Source organism: Cervus elaphus, chromosome 1, assembly GCF_910594005.1.
Source record: "Cervus elaphus chromosome 1, mCerEla1.1, whole genome shotgun sequence".
NCBI lineage: Eukaryota > Metazoa > Chordata > Mammalia > Artiodactyla > Cervidae > Cervus > Cervus elaphus.
This window is the reverse complement of record NC_057815.1, coordinates 24294457-24311826: the sequence shown is the minus strand read 5'-3', so window position 1 is coordinate 24311826 and position 17370 is coordinate 24294457. Positions and strand designations below refer to the sequence as shown.

At 37.1% G+C, this 17370-nt stretch overlaps 1 protein-coding gene across 1 annotated transcript in view; it reads left to right on the top strand.

Moving 5' to 3' along the window:
• The window catches only part of CNTN5 (contactin 5), a 1534958-nt gene that overhangs the window by 1171636 nt on the left and 345952 nt on the right, over window positions 1–17370 (top strand). The window contains exon 9 of the mRNA XM_043897056.1: window positions 10292–10394. Within this exon, the coding sequence (XP_043752991.1) occupies window positions 10292–10394 (103 nt within the window). The remainder of the gene's footprint in view (window positions 1–10291; window positions 10395–17370) is intronic.

Sequence of the window (17370 nt, the reverse complement as noted above, 5' to 3'; positions counted from 1 at the left end):
TCAAAGCACTTAATTATTAGATTATTAATATGTCATTTTGAACCATTATTTTTTATTTTTAGTGAATTTCCTTTTGAGTAATTAGTGCTCTTTACCCATTATTACTGGATCCATTCAAAGAAGGACTGACTTTCAAAGAAAGGTCCTTGGTTATGGAAATAAGAACCTTAGTTTACTGAATTGTTGATCTGTTGTTATGTTCAACGTAGGTCCTGGTGGAATCTCATAAAAGTCAGAGTACCAAAATTTCTAGCAAGTTCAAAAGTTTTCTCTCTTTTTCTTATTCAAAAGAGACACACAAAAATAAACACACACACAAAGTCAAAGAAAACATGACAAAGAGTCAACCAAAAGGGTTATAAATAATGAACTTATTACAAAACTATATATATTTTGGTTATGTATACATATTTATTGGAAAGGTTCTGTAATTTTATTTATCACTAGAAATTTATAAAAATAACCAAAATACTTTTTTTTTAAAAGGAAAACTTTTAAATATACTTCTATTTCAAAGTTTTTAAAAATATACTTCCGTTTCCAAATTTAATTATCAAATTTTTCAAGATTGCTCTTTTTAGCCTGCTATTTTAATGTTAGTGAGCTTATATATTTGTTTTGAAAAATATACATATGAAGATATATGTATATATACACATACACACACAAGACTGAAGCAATTGAGCATGCATATAGTTATTTCTTTAGACTTTACTTTTATGAATTCTTTTTCCAAGTTATGGATTCACAGGGTATGATGCCATAGATGTTGATGGCGAGAAAGGGGTATATTTCCCTAAATGACTCTAGCATGAACAATGGAAGAAAATGTATCTTAAAATTCATTAATCAGAGGGAAACAGTTACAGTGTGAGGCAACCCACTAATTGATTTATTCCTGGGGATGGAGAGGGGAAAAAGAATCTATTCCTTATTTTTAACTCTGATTCTGTTCCCTGATTTTCAAAGTATATTTATTTGTGATGAAAAACATCTTCCATAATAAAACTCTGATTCTTCTCAATCTCCCCAGATAAACAATATTCATAATGGTGCAGGTATTTGAAAGTAATGCAAGTGACTTATTTCTTTTTGTCAAGAGATACTTCTCCCTCTTCATTTACATAACAATGACTCAGCTGGAGAAACTATCATTCAGGATAACATACACTTTTTCTGAAGCAAGAAAACAATATGTTGTCTACTTAGAGGCTCATCAGAGAATTGAGAAGAAAGCATCTGGGCACGTTTTTAAGTCATTAAAGTTTCCACAGATTTTAACTTTTAGTTTATTATAAAATACAGTAAGTAAAAAGAATGATCTGTTAATGTGTAACATATATTCCCTAACATGCCACTACTAGATATCTAAACCCACAATACCAGGTAGTATTCTAATTATACGTGAGAAAATGGATCCACAAAGGTTCTATCCATTGCCATAATGTTTCAACAGAGTCAGGGATGGAGTTGGAATTTGCATCACTTATCTACAAATCACAGGTTAATATTTAATATGTCCTGAAAGGATGAGTACAGTATTGTACCATATCTATGCAGGCCACTTGACCTGCCTCTTGAGAAACCTGTATGCAGGTCCAGAAGCAACAGTTAGAACTGGACATGGAACAACAGATTGGTTCCAAATAGGAAAAGGAGTACGTCAAGGCTGTGTATTGTCACCCTGCTTAATTAACTTATATGCAGAGTACATCATTAGAAATGCTTGGCTGGAGGAAGCACAAGCTGGAATCAAGATGGCTGGGAGAAATATCAGTAACCTCAGATTTGCAGATGATACCACCCTTATGGCAGAAAGTGAAGAAGAAATAAAGAGCCTCTTGATGAAAGTGAAAGAGAGTGAAAAAGTTGGCTTAAAGCTCAACATTCAGAAAACTAAGACCATGACACCTAGTTCCATCACTTCATGGCAAATAGATGGGGAAACAGTGGCTGACTTTATTTTTGGGGGCTCCAAAATCACTGCAGATGGTCACTGCAGCCATGAAATTAAAAGACACTTGCTCCTTGGAAGGAAAGTTATGAACAAACTAGACAGCATATTAAAAAGCAGAGACATTGCTTTGTCAACAAAGATCCGTCTAGTCAAGGCTATGGTTTTTCCAGTAGTCATGTATGGATGTGAGAGTTAGACTATAAAGAAAGCTGAGCTCTGAAGAATTGATACTTTTGAACTGTGGTGTTTGAGAAGACTCTTGAGAGTCCCTTGGACTGCAAGGAGATCCAACAAGGCCATCCTAAAGGAGATCAGTCCTGGGTGTTCATTGTTAGGACTGATGTTTAAGCTGAAACTCCAATACTTTGGCCACCTGATGCAAAGAGCTGACTCATTTGAAAAGACCCTGATGCTGGAAAAGATTGAGGGCAGGAGGAGAAAGGGACAACAGAGGATGAGATGGCTGGATGGCATCACCGGCTCAATGGACATGGTTTTGGGTAGACTCCAGCAGTTGGTGATAACAGGGAGGCCTGATGTGCTGCAGTTCATGGGGTCTCAAAGAGTCAGACATCACTGAGTGACTGAAGTAACTAATGCAAATCCTAAGCAAAATTCTGCCATATTTATAGGCATGTGTGGATTCTCAGGTGGCTCAGTGGTAAAGAATCTGCCTTCCAATGCAGGAGACATGGGTTTAATCCCTGGGTCAGAAAGACCCCCTGGAAGAGGAAATGGTGACCCACTCCACTATTCTTTCCTGGAGCAGCTCAGGGACAGCAGAGTCCAGTGGGCTACAGTCGATGGGGTTGCAGAGTGACACGACTGAGTGACTGAGCATGCACACATATGCGTAATGTGACCTATTTAGTCATTTCCTTTCTCCCTTCTCTCATCAGGTATATTTCTCATGTAATAAAGGAGAATCCTTAAGACATTTCATGAAGTCATTTCAATGCATCTAAATGTGCAAACTTTAAACTGTGGAAGCTACAGTTTAGTTCATAAAGTCTTCATTTTGATACTTATCCTAAGTACATCTTCATTGCACTTATTGTGTTTAATTAGCCAATAAGTAATCACTGGTAACAAAGAGTATGAATAATAATAACTCCTGGTGCTATCTCTAAATAAATCAGATGCCTATCATTTGTTGTCACTATTTTTCCAAACAAGTGCTCAAGCAAATTTATCAAGCCACTGCTGAGTCATCCTAATAGACAAATGATAAAATACAACATTCCTAAATTTTGTTTATCTTCTAGCTCATACTTATGTTTGAAATTTCTCTCTCACTAGTCCTTCATACTCAAATCAATGAAGTTAAATTTCTGATAAAATTCCAAACTGGAGCAGGAAATGGCAACCCACTCCAATATCCTTGCCTGGAAAATACCATGGACAGATGAGCCTGGCAGTCTGCAGTCAATGGGGTCACAACGAGTCAGATGCAACTTAGTGACTAAATAACAACAAAATTCCAAACAGAATCTCACTTCCATGTCTTTGTTAAAAGAGTATTCCACTTGAGAGTCACTAACCGTCCACCATTACATCTTCATCAACCCCACTGTCACAATCCATTTAAAGTAGTTCTCCCATTCCTCTCAACTTTCTTAGTCAATAGTTTCTCCTTCCTCTCAACTTCCATAGTACTTTATCTTATACATTTCCAACTTAATTTATCCTCTTTTACTAGGAGATATGTAGATATATAGGGGCTTCCAGGTGGCTCAGTGTTAGAGCTCACCTGCCAATGCAGGAGACATGGGTTTGATCCCTGAGTTGGGAAGATCCCTGGAGAAGGAAATGGCAACCTATTCCAGTATTCTTGCCTGGGAAATCCCATGGAAAGAGGACCCTGGAGGGCTACAGTCCACAGGGTCACAAAAGAGTCCAACATGACTTCGCAACTGAACAGTAACAACAGTGTAGATATATAGATATAGAACACAGATACAGGGTATTTATATTTATTAGGATTTCTTTTGTTATTAAAATGTACAATGTTTTAAAATAGGAAACATTGTGGGTTGTGTATATTGATATACACCACCACCATTCCATTTTCTACTTTGCCTAATCTAGAGCATGATGAAAGTGAAAGTGTCAGTCACTCAGTTGTGTCTGACTCTTTGACCCCATGGACTGTAGCCCTCCAGGCTCTTCTGTCCATGGAGTTCTCCAGGCAAGAATACTGGAGTGGATAACCATTTTCTTCTCCAGGGTAACTTCCTGACCCTGGGATCAAACCCAGATCTCCTGCATTGCAGACAAATTATTTTTCACTGAGCCACCGGGTAAGTTATGAAATAGAATCTGACATAGAGTCACCACTGGTTATGCTGAGCTCAATGAGTTATCAGTTATCATTTTTGTCTGCAGCTGAGAAACCCTATTTAAAATAACTTAAACAAAACAGGGACTTCATTTTACTTAACTGGGAGAAGATCAAGTAGCTAAATCCCAAGTAGAACTGACATGCTACCAGTACTCTGTTTTCATCTCTCCTCTACCTGCATTGGCTTAATTCTATCTGAATTGTCATTAGCTTAATTCTCTTCAATGGCAGATTGCCTCCTTCCAGTTATGGATGCTTCAGTGGCTCTCAGACATGCAGGCTCTGTTTTGCCATGAAGGAGAAAGTAAGATGGGCTACTAGTCCAGAGTTCAAAAACCTCAGCTGCCCATCCATGAATCAAAGATTGTGCCCAAGGCAGTGAGGTGATCTAATTGGTCACGCTTGGGTCAGATGCCCATGACAAGTTAATAACTACAGCAGATCCTATAGGAAGATAGTGGCTCCCATTTAACTCTCATGGCTAGAGAAGATAGAAGAAGTACTTCCCCCAAAAAAGCACTAAAAAATAGTAGCTATTCTTGGGAAGACAAGGAACAGTTGTTGAGTATGATTGGCAAAAATGTTCAAGACAAAAATGTGAATACCCATTACTGAACATGAGGTTATCAGACAAACCTTTTTAAGTCATTAGCTAAGTTGAATTTTTAAGGTTTATTGGACATGAGTTCTGTACCCTAGACATGACATTACTCTTAGTGTCAGATGGAAACCTCATTTGATATATCTAGCAACTGCAATCTCCTAGACGCTAACCAGTAAGAACTGATGTCTAGACTATCAGAAAAAAACCCAGCTCTGGTGTTAGTTCCAGTACATATGTGTTAAATATAATGTTCATTACTGTTACGGCAAGCCATCATTGAATGCAATATGATTATAGACTCTCTGTATGGTATTCTTTCAGTCATTTGTCTGCTACACTCTAATCTCAAAATGACAAATAATGTAATAAAAGTCAGTATCAAGGTAGGCCCAAATTTGAATTTTTTTAATGTATATAAAACCATCAAAAAAACAATTAAAATATGCAGTCTGTAGTCCCATTTCCAAAGTTTATATATCACTGGGCTTCAAATTGAACTCTGTAGCCTGCATGCAGGCATGCCTGACTATTTGTGACCCCATGGACTGTAGCCCTCCAGGCTCCTCTGTCCATGGAATTTTCCAGGCAAGAATACTGGAGTGGGTTGCCATTTCCTTCTCCACCTATAGCCTAAAATTTTAGTAAATTTTCCAGACTATTGTGAAGTCATTGTATCTTTGTTCTGCCAATGCACTTGAAGAAACACTGCTCTAAATTGCATTCCACTTAGGAAAAGCACCCTAACTCTTTGCAAGTAATTGAAATATAAGAAAATCAACAACCATGAAGACATAGAAGGAGAGTACTGTGCTATCAGCTGGAAGCCTTCTGTTTACTAGGAACTAGAGTAATTTGAGGTCATCTTCTAGTGGCATATAATTCTGAAGTGGGTCAGCCAACTAAGCCAGGAGAGACAGGTGTGGGGAACAAGATGAAGACAGAACATAGTGTCTCTTGAGCATATTTAGCTTAATACCAGGAGTTATAAAAAAATAAAAGAGTTACTTTGACTGAAGAGACAAGCCTAAAATTTTGATCTTTATGTGTCTTATAAGGCTGTTTCTCTTTCCTTTTGTCATCAGAGCATACTGAAAAAATAAATAAATTACAAGCTAAGCTGCATATGATGAGATATTAAAAATCTCAGTTGAAATAATCCAAATATCCATGGTAGACAGTTAATGATTGATTGGTACATGTGATATGCCTGGATTCTTATACTCTGTGATTAAAATTCCTCAACAGAGTGATGTCAAGAAAACAGCTGTAAACTTAAGGGGAAAAAACTCCTATTTTGTCCCATTTCCACCAACAGCTTTCAATAGGACTTTGAGCCAATTACTTGACCTTTTGGACTGAACCCTCTCATCTTTAAAAAAAAAGAAGGTAAATTATATAACTTAATGTGAACTTTAGCTCTAACATAATTATCCCATTGCAAAGCAAACACAAAGCAAAGCTTAATCCCTGAGTGTAATCAAGTCTTTAAAGAATAAGACATACCTAAAGAGTTTTCTCATCTATCCTCATATCACCACTATCAGAGTGAAATTTCAAAGAACTAGTTATTTCTTACAATGCAGTTCAAGCTAGGTAATATAATTTGAAGCCTTGCATTTAAACTTTCTATATTTAATATCCAGTTCAGATGTTAACAAACACCCTGGGCCCTGGAGTGAGGCTTAATAATGTGTTTGGCTGTACAGGAATCATTTAAGAAGCACCAGAAGCCTTTACATGGACAAAAATTATTTCCAAAATACTGCGAGGAGTGTCTTTCCTTAGAGTCACCCTTAAGAATTAAAGCTATAAAATAATATTTTCTTTGCAACTCACAAACATTATCTGGAAGAGAATTGAGAGAAGACATGGGCCTGGCTCCTATTAGCCCATAGTGTCAGTAATATCCTTGGTATTATTTAGAGGCAGATCTGTCTTGAAGGTCTGCAATGTTGTACAATTAGTAGACATTCTTTAATAAAAAAAATGCAAAAGTATTATTATAAAAATGGATTATAAAAGGAAATTTTAGTTAGAATAGGAAAAAATAATCAAAACAAATTACTGGAGTTTGGAGATTCAAGTTCTTCTGAGATGTCTTTAAACAATGTGCTGCAAATAATTATATAGAAATATTTTCTAAATTCAGTCTGACTTTTGCTGCCTTTCTACAACATTCTACAGAACTCAGCAACTTCCAACACTCACAGTGACCTATGCAAGTAGGGCATTAAGTTTAATAGACATCATGGTAAATCTTGCATTGCTAAATCATCAGACTGACAGACAGGAAAGAGAATACTACAGAATCAGTGTTAAGAGGAGATGAGAAGATCACAAGCTGACTTCAGGGACTGCTTCAGGCGGGCAGTCAAAGGTAACCACTTTGATGGATGCCGGGGAGTGTTTATATGGGGACTTCCAAGTATTAGGACATTGAAGATAAACTCCTCTTCATTGGATACACTCAGCCAGTTATCACCAGCAGGCCAAATACTGCCATCAGGAAATATGTAGGAAAAAAGAAAAATATAAAAATGTAAAAGAAAGGAAGTTGAAAAATATGTGGGCAGGGCAGAATGATCTAAGATAAAAGAAGTTTGAAGAGAAAAACATTATTGAGAAAGAGATGGAGAAGAAGTTCTTAAACATCTGTTCTGAGTGATGTAGAACTGACCACTTAGTTCCCTAGCTATATGCCAGGCTTCTGGTGCTCAGGGAACATTACTTGAAAGGAATCGGGGGAATTAGCCTGACAGAGCAGCACAATACATTAATGGTAGTTCTCTTCTATTCCCCCAGTTTAAAGATTAGAAAAAGAGTGTCACAGAGGCCACTGACACGTCAGAGATGCCATAGTCTAGTTTTAAACAGAGCCAGTGTCCACAAGCTTGATGAAAAATCAGTGATGTTTTCTCAATGATTGCTTTGCAAAAAAGTACCAAAAAAAAAAAAGCTGAGATAATGTTCTCCACAGTGAACTTAAACACTTTCTACCTGAAGTTGTCCACATTCTTCCTTCAAAGACCATCTCAAATTAAAAAATTTAAATAATAATAATAAAAATGAATATAAATTTTATATAAGGTTTATATAAAATATAAAGTTTTTTATATAAAATATAAAGGTGTGTTTTGTTTTTGTTTTTGTTTTGCCAAAGGTAGCTATTTCTCTCTTTGCATGTCCAGAGCATCTTGCCTTCATATTTTTTCTTCCTCTGTCTGAGTTTCTTTCTCTTCTCTCTTTGCTCATCCCCCACACACCAAGGAATTACACATAGAGCTATACACATACACAGATCTCTACGTACACATATGCCTTTGAAGAGAGACATGCCAAAATACGCACACAAACACTCCTTAGAGAAGCATCTGTGCTCAATCACAATTGTGTCCTCTGTGGGATTGCTAACAATTATTTTGGGGAGGAAATTAGCTCCAAGACTGACAGAGAGCACAATCACCATCACTCGTGTATTTTTTTTTTTTTTTTGATTGAAGTATAGTTGGTTTGCAATATTGTACTGATTTCTGTTGTGCAGCAAAGTGACTCTCATGGTATACTGTTCTCCGATAAGTGAAAACCCTCTCCAAGCTCATGGCTTTAACCGCCACCTGTGACTGATGCCGTTAAGTGTACATCACCTGCCCAAACTTACCGCCAGCTTTGTCCTCTCATTGCATTCTGAATATGATATAGCATCAAAGATGATACTCCTGAAATGAAAGTCAGCTTTCCCACCGTAGCTTTTCCCACCAAGTGTCCCTTTTTCTTTTACTTACATCACTCAACCTCCTTCTCAAGCTGTAAATCTTAGTGTTATTATTGACGAGGCCCACAACCTTTTCACCAGCACACCTATTGTGTGCCAAGTTCAAGTCTTTCTTATTTTTTTTTCCTCATTCTAATGCATCTTCTCCTTTTTTACTATATGACTCAAGTCCAGGTTTTCATTACTTCAAACTTATCTTATTGAAGCAATATAATTGATCTACTGTTCTCTGCTCCAATTCCAGATATATATATATGCAAGTTGCCAGTCTCCTATTTGAAACTCCACTGACTCCAAATTACTTACAGATTAAAGTTTGAATGCCTTCCTCTGATAATCAAGGTCCTCTAGTTTTTTGACTCCATTTATATTTCCAAATTTGCCTAGTATGACTTCCCTTTACAAATCAAGAGGCCAGAGAAACTGATATTCCTATTTCTGGTGGTTTCTGATCTCTTTGTCATTGTTCCTGCGGTTCCATTTACTTTCTCCTATCTTTCTCTCACTTATACAAATGCTAACTATTCATATAATTCCCTCAAAGGCACATAATACTTTCAGGATACCTCATTCAGGGCATTTATCACCTTCTGGGCTTCCTTGGTGCCTCAGACAGTAAAGAATCTGCCTGCAATGCAGAAGACCCAGGTTAGATCCCTGGGTTGGGAAGATCCCCTGGAGAAGGGAATGGCTCCCCACTCCAGTACTCTTGCCTGGAGAATCGCATGGACAGAGGAGCCTGGTAGGCTACAGTCCACCTGGTCACAAAGAGACAGACAGTGACTGAGTGACTAACACTTAACATCACTTTCTATCTTACATTACAATGATTTTGATGTGTAATTCTTCTCTCCGGTGCTTGTGATCCTTAGTATGTCCAACTCTTTGCGACCTCATGGACAGAGGACCTCACTGTAGCTCGCCAGGCTTCTCTGTCCGTGGAATTTTCTAGGTGAGGATACTGGAATGGGTGCAATTTCCCTCTCCAGGAGATCTTCCCGACATAATGACTGAACCTGCATCTCCTGCATTGGCAGGCAGATTCTTTACACTGCACCACCAGAGAAGCCCCATTCTTTTCCTCCCCTTGAGTAAATACTCTTTCTTTTTTTAAGAATACACTTGAATGCTTGAGAGCACAACCCATGGATAATTTATCTTTGTATCTCCCACAATGCCTAACAGAATGTATGCATATTATAGATATTAAATAAATATATGTTGACTTAACAAGCATTCATTTATCTGACAATGACAAAGTTCTGAGGACTTTACCTATTAAAAAAAAAAATCAGCACCATTGTTTACCATGAGATTTGTTCATGGTTACTTATTTCCTCTGAAATATAATCAGTAGCTAAACTACCAATGTTGATTGGCACTTTCAACAATTATTATTTTAAAGGGTATTGAATATACATGCAATCCAGTCCTTAAAGCTAGATTAGAATTTCACCACAATTTAAGTCTGTGTGCACTTCTTATTTCAATGCATCAAAAATTTAGCTGTCTTCAGACAGATGTGGACAACACAGTGGTTTTCAATGTAACATCTCCAGAACTGGAAAGAAATTGTGACATTCATTTAATGTTTAAAGACTATTCTTTATTTCCCAGGTGTGATGGGAGAATATGAGCCGAAAATTGAGGTCCATTTCCCTTTCACAGTTACAGCTGCTAAGGGAACAACTGTTAAGATGGAATGCTTTGCACTTGGCAAGTAAGTACACAAACTTCTATAATTAGACACAATCGTTTATTAAAATGTGACATGTCCTATTTTTATATCACTTACTTTGCTAGGTTTTATTTCCCTTGAATTAAACATTGAAGCTCCTTGGTGGCTATTCAGTTTTTTAAAGAAAGGCAAATGGGAATTGATGAAGTAACCAATTATAATTATCTCTTTGGTCATTTCTCTGAGCAATAATGTATATAAGTTTGCTATTTTAACATAAAGGAAATGTAATAAAAGAAGAGCTTCACATGTCTTTGCTTACTTGTCTTAAAATTTCAGTATCATTCTTAAATTTTATGCAGCAATGATGTAAATAAAAAAGGGATGAGGTCCTATCCTCCCCCTATGTAAAAGATATAGATTCTGACAAGATATAATAAGAAAAGAGTATAAAAATCATAAAGATAATAGTCACTCTGGTCCAACAGATTAATCTCTTCTGGAATAATGGTAACATGATAGCACCAGCTGTCAATATGTACAACAAGCAATTATTCCCCAAATCAGGAAGATGATTTATACCACACTATAATGCCTGCTATGCTTAATGATTTATTTCTGAGACTTTAAATCTCACAATGTATAATCACTTGTCAATGATGTTTACAATAAGAATATTGGGCATAAAAACATGAGTGAGATTTTGATTATATTTGATTAGACTATTATGATTTATTTTAAATAGACTGTTGCTGTTTTGTGTTTTTAGGGTGATAAGACCTCAGAGTCCTTTCTAGACTCTATAATTATAATTTGCATAAATGCATCTCTATCAGAGTTACTAATCATTCAACTTCAGTCATGGTGAGCAAACTCCCACAGCATAAATATAACATACTTGGAAATAAAACATGCTCTATAAATATATTTGTAGTAGGCTTAGTCTGTGGGTGTGAAAATCTTAGTAAATATGAAAAATTCTGCTAATAAAAAAGGTGTTTTAGAACATAACAATAGTAATCACCATGTTTTGTAATATTAAAACTATTTGAAATAATGTGCAATTCTGTTTAAATCTAAATAAGAGTCAGATCATAATCAATTAAAAAAAAAATAGATTGTTGTTTGGTCCATCGAAAGTGTTGAGCAGTCCAACAAAAGATGCCTGTAAGAGGAAGTATATTTCAATAACTTAAAATTCATCCAGGAGTTACTTGGCAGATATCCAAGGAAGATTTCCAAACCCATGTATATTAATAATTAAATATTACCTTAAAAGTCATGTTTTTCATAATTTTCCAAAGTTGTGGTGTCAGGTATGCTTGAAAATGCCCCAAGTGAACTGCTCAATTCTGATAAATACAAAAATAATTATATTGGCTTGATGTCAAAGGTTTTAGTATATCCTACAGTTAAATAATTTTTAAATGTCAGAATTTGCACTAAAGCCACAAACGAAAGGAGGTCATACTGTAAAACAAATTAGAGAACTAGATTTATAGAGAAAAAGCAATATGGGATATTTCCCCAGGCAGGCTTATTTAATAAATTTGATATGTTTGCTTTCAGAAGTCTTGAAATATGCTTAGTAAATTGATCCATAAAGTCCCTTTCATTCTAGGCTGGATCTAACTGCCAAATTAAGTTCTTTTAATACCACATTTTCTTCAGCTTCTCCACTCCTTCTTTGTTACTCCCTCTTTCCCCATGAAAATAAATAACTATGTAGGAAGGTGAACAAAGCACACAGACTGTCAAGAAGGTCTCTGCTGCCTATTCTTTATGTGAAATGTCACAATTATGGGAAAAAGAAAAAGAACGTGCTATGAAGAGATTTATCCCTACCTCAAGACTAATTTACCACTCTGTTGAAAGTAAATAAGATCAAAGAAATAGCATCTTTACATATGTTAATTTCTGTAGAGCACATTATCATGTGAAATAGATCATCATTGCACCTCAACGTGATCACAGCAATTTCAAATTAATACCTGAGCATCTGCTTTATTCCTACAGCTCACCTGAGCTGCATCCCACTTTAATAAGTAAAAGATTCCCTGGTATACCTTTGCCTGTCCAAAATCTTCAGTACCTGTCACTAGATATCGATCAGCATGTTGCCACTCAAGCTGATTTGCCCCCTCAGTCTGTCCACATAGAGTAGTTTAACTAAATGTTCTCCATAGACTAATATAACCAAATTCTGGTATGGAGCATACTAAGCTCTATTCTATCTCATGGGCTTTGCCCTTGTTTCCTCCAGGCCCCCACTTATTCTCTGACCTCAACTTAAACATCTTTCTCTAAGAGTTCATCTACAATACTTGAAGTATATAACTCACATCCATTACTCTGTATCTAAATCTTGTATTTTTCTTCATCAACATTAACACAGTTTTAAAGTATTCACATATGTGTTTCACTACTTGAAAAAACAAAATTCACTTTATCAGTCAGGGATCCAACTGGAAAGACTCAGATAGCTCAGAAGAATTTAGGCATAAATTGAAGATCCAAGAGAACTAAGAAAGAAACTGAAGTATCTGCAGACTAGTGATAGCATGAAGCCAAAATGAGCAAGGGTGGAAGGCAGTGTCACCTGAAGGCAGAGACCTGAAGATGCGGTGTTGTCCAGGGACCACTCTACAGCAGCTATGTCTGTGCAGAGATGCATTAGAGGAACACAGCTGGGGAAAGGAGCAGGAAATTCACATCCTGACTTTTTCTTTGTGCATCCTAATCTCCTCCTTGCTGAGTTCATGACTGAAAGGCAACTAGAAGCCAGCCTGCAACCCCAGAGAATACAGTTGGCAATACAAAAGGAAGGCGGAGATTCTGAGGGAAGATGAGGGTGACTGGTAAGGGAGACAAACAGAATAACCAGCAAGTACCCATCATTTCAGTTTTAAGCCTCGTGAGGGCAGGGATCCTGATTGCATTCTTCACTTGTGTATTTCCGATGCCTACCACAGTGCCTGACGCACAACACTCAGGAAATACTTTTTGAAGGAATGGATGAACTCCGAAAGCTATGTGCCTACTTAATCCAGCCTACTTTTTATTAACAGATAATAAATAATAGACTTTATTTTCTAAACATGTCAAAATACACTTCCACCACTGCCCACAAAGAAAAATGCTATGTTCTTACTCTTTTTGAAAAGTACATTTACCTCTCTACGTAATTTGTCCCTGAACACATTCAGTTCTTGCAACTTAGAGTATGTAAATTAATGCAGCCATAGTTGCACATGGAAATCTATGTTACCATATGCAAAACAGATAGCCAATAGGAATTTGCTGCATGTCTCAGGAAACTCAAACAGGGGCTCTGTATCAACCTCCAGGGGTGGGGTGGGGAGGGAGATGGGAGGGAGGTTCAAAAGGGAGGGGATGTTTGTACACCTATGGCTGATCCATGATGAGGTTTGACAGAAAACAACAAAATTCTGTAATGCAATTATCCTTCAATTAAAAAATAAATAAATAAAGATAATTTAAAGATATATAAACTAATAATGTTTTCTGTGTTCTTGAAGGAAAAGAGCAGAAAGGCAAATTATTTTAGATTACCAAAGTTTACTGTATCTTAGTATCACACAAATTTACCAACCTGCCTAATTTGAAGTTAAATAAAAAGTCAGTTGGGATTGCAATATACTCACTACTATGTATAAAACAGATAACTAATAAAGACCTACTACATAGCAATGGGAACTCTACTCAATACTCTGTGGTGACCTATATGGGAAATGAATCTAAAAAAGAGTGGATATATGTATATGTATAACTGATTCACTTTGTTGTACACCTGAAACGAACACAACATTGTAAAGTTGTGTTATACTATACTCCAATAGTATAATATATACATATACTATACTCCTATATATATATATACATGTATATTATATATATACACTATACTCCAATAGTATGTTAAACTATACTCCAATAATAACCTAAACAATACAAATAAATGCCATATGATCTCACTTATAATGTGGAATACAACGTGTGACACAAACGAGCTTATTTAGGAAAGAGAAACAGACTCACAGGCAGTGAGGACAGACCGGTGATGGCCAAGAGGCGGGGGCGGGGGTGGGGCAGAAAGGACGCAGTGGGAGTTTGGAGGTATCAGATGCACGCTGTTTGGTATAGAATGGATAAGCGACGAGATACTACTATATAGCACAGGGGCCTACGTCCAATGTCCTATGATTAAACCATAATGAAAAAGGATATTTTTACTGTGTACTTGTATATATGTGTGTGTGTGTGTGTATCACTGAATCACTTTGTGGTACAGCAGAAATTGACACATTTGTAAATCAACTATACTTCAATTAAAAATACCCACTTTACGGAAAAGAAACGTACTTTATAAAAATAAAAACACCCCTTAATAAATTTTTAAAAGTCAATAGTAAAGTTGTAAGCTGTAAGTTTGCTTCTAAAGAAATCTCTACTTAAATCTGAATTTTAAAAAAATCATGTGGTTTTTCTATTAGCTACTGCAAAAGAATACAACAGGAGAGTGCTATTTATACCCCCTTGGAAACCCCTCTGCAGATAGAATTACGCAGCACTGAGTACAGAGAGAATGCATGAAGTGACTGTCACATGCTATGTTTAGTATTGTTCAGTTCAGCAAAGGCATGATTTCCCCAGGGGGGTGGGAAATGGGAAATGCTTAAAGAGGATCCACTGGGAAACAAAAGTGTGTAATGCTTGGGAAATACAGCAAAGTGTGAAAATGGAAAGGTGGATTAATCACTTTGGAAAGAAAAGGCTGTTTTAGACATATGGAAGATTAGTATCAAGAGATCACCACAAGCTGTTCTCCAGTTTCACCAAAGTGGAGAGAGGGAGAAATTCCAACAGTATGGGATCAAACCAGAGGAATCAGAAGAGGTATAATGTAGAAGTGCTTAAAATAAGTTACTAAACGCAAAACAGGCTATCAGTGAGACAATAGAATCTTAGAAGCTTTTTCCCCACACTGCTGCAATAACAAAATAAGATCCGTTTGCCTTCTAATAATTTAGGTGAAATGTTTCCTGAAAGGAGAAACATGGTACCGGTCAGGGTTGGAAATGAACATTTTAAACCTTCTCTTTTGCCTGCCACTCATCCGCCCACTCAGACTGAATTATTAAGAGTAGAAGGTTAGAGTCAGGCAGACTTAATTGGCTGCCTTTTGGCAACTACATTATTATACAATGTTTTAAAGTGGTTGGTGGCATGTGTGAGAAATAGAAATGAAGGGTATTGCCTTTTCTTATCAGCATTAAGCTTCGTGACTTTAGTTTGGAAAGAAGCAGTGCCTTTGATATTTCCCAGGTTGGCTTTTAAACACTGGACACAGTACTCTTGAAGGGAAATGAGAGATAAAAGGTTAAAAGACAATGCAAGTAAGGACTCTCTTAGGTCCCTAATAGATATTTCATTTCAACGTTATCTCTAAATGTGGTGTGCCTAGAGATTATCATACTAAGTAAGTCAGACAGAGAAAGAAAAATACCGTATGATGACACTTACATGTGGAATCTAAAAAAGTGAGGCAAATAAATTTATTTACCAAACAGAAACAGACTCACAGACTTAGAAAACAAATTTATGGTTACCAAAGGGGAAAGGCAGGAGGAGGAGAGGGATAAATTAAGAGTTTTGGACTAACATACACACACTGCATGCATGCATGCGTGCTAAGTTGCTTCAGCCATGTCTGAACCTTTGTGACGCTATGGACTGTAGCCTGCCAGGCTCCTCTGTTCATGGGATTCTCTAAGCAAGAATACTGGAATGGGTTGCCATGCCCTCCTCCAGGGGATCTTCCTGACCCAAGGATCAAACCCAAATCTCTTTTGTCTACCTGCATTGACAGGTGGGTTCTTTACTGCTAGTAAAGTCCCTACTGCTGGGAAGCCCCAACATATACACACTACTATATATAAAATAAATAGCAAGTATCTACCATATAGCATAGGGAACTCTACTCAATATTCGGTAATAACCTATATGGGAAAAGAATCTGAAAAAGAATAGATATATGTATCTATCTATCTATATGTAATAGATATATGTATGTATATGTATATGTATTAGGGCTTCCCAGGTGGTGCTAATAGTAAAGAGCCCGCCTGCCAATGCAGCAGACATCAGGGACGCTGGTTTGATCCTTGCGTGGGGAAGACCCCCTGAAGGAGGGCATGACAACCCACTCTAGTATTCTCGCCTGGAGAATCCCATGGACAGAGGAGTTTGGTTGACTACAATCTGTAACAGGGTCACAAAGAGTTGGACATGACTGACGTGATTGGACACACATGCATGTATATGCATTACTGAATCACTTTGCTATTCACCTGAAGCTAACACATCATGAATCAACTGAACTCTAATATAAAATGAGAGTTTTTAAAAAGAAATGCACTAGGAAAGGGAAAAAAAGAAAGTTGGTGCTATTTTCAAGTGATTGTGCTCAGTGTGTAAGTCCGATCTGTCTAAGTTGTTAACAAGGCCGTGTAGAGCAAAATGAGAACTTGGAAGTAGGCAGAGTTATCAAGGACAAGAAGTAGCTACCATCTCTCTGGCTGCAGAAGAGTTGCAGTTACTAAAATTTAAGAAGTTTGGAGGCACCGTTCTGGGACCTAGACCTCTGAGGAGCCTCCACTAGCCAGGGGTTGGAGCTAAGTTTTCTGAGGTGGGAGTGTGACGTACCTGGGACTACAAGTGTTGGAAAAACTCAAACTAGGTTCCTTTGCCGCTTAGGGAAGAATGCCTCACTGAGGTGCCATTCACAGGAATCCCAAGCAGAGAGGGAGCAATATAGAGCACATCCCTTCTCCCTCCTCTAGTCTTGCAGCCTCTTTCTAGAGCCTTCTCTTTGCAGTGCAGAAATGTGGTTTCTAGAGTCCTGGCCCTTGCATCACAAAGCAGAGTGAGGAAGAAGCTTACAGGTGCTAATTTAACAACCAGCACAAGTTCCACTTTACCTTTTCAAGCTCATCTT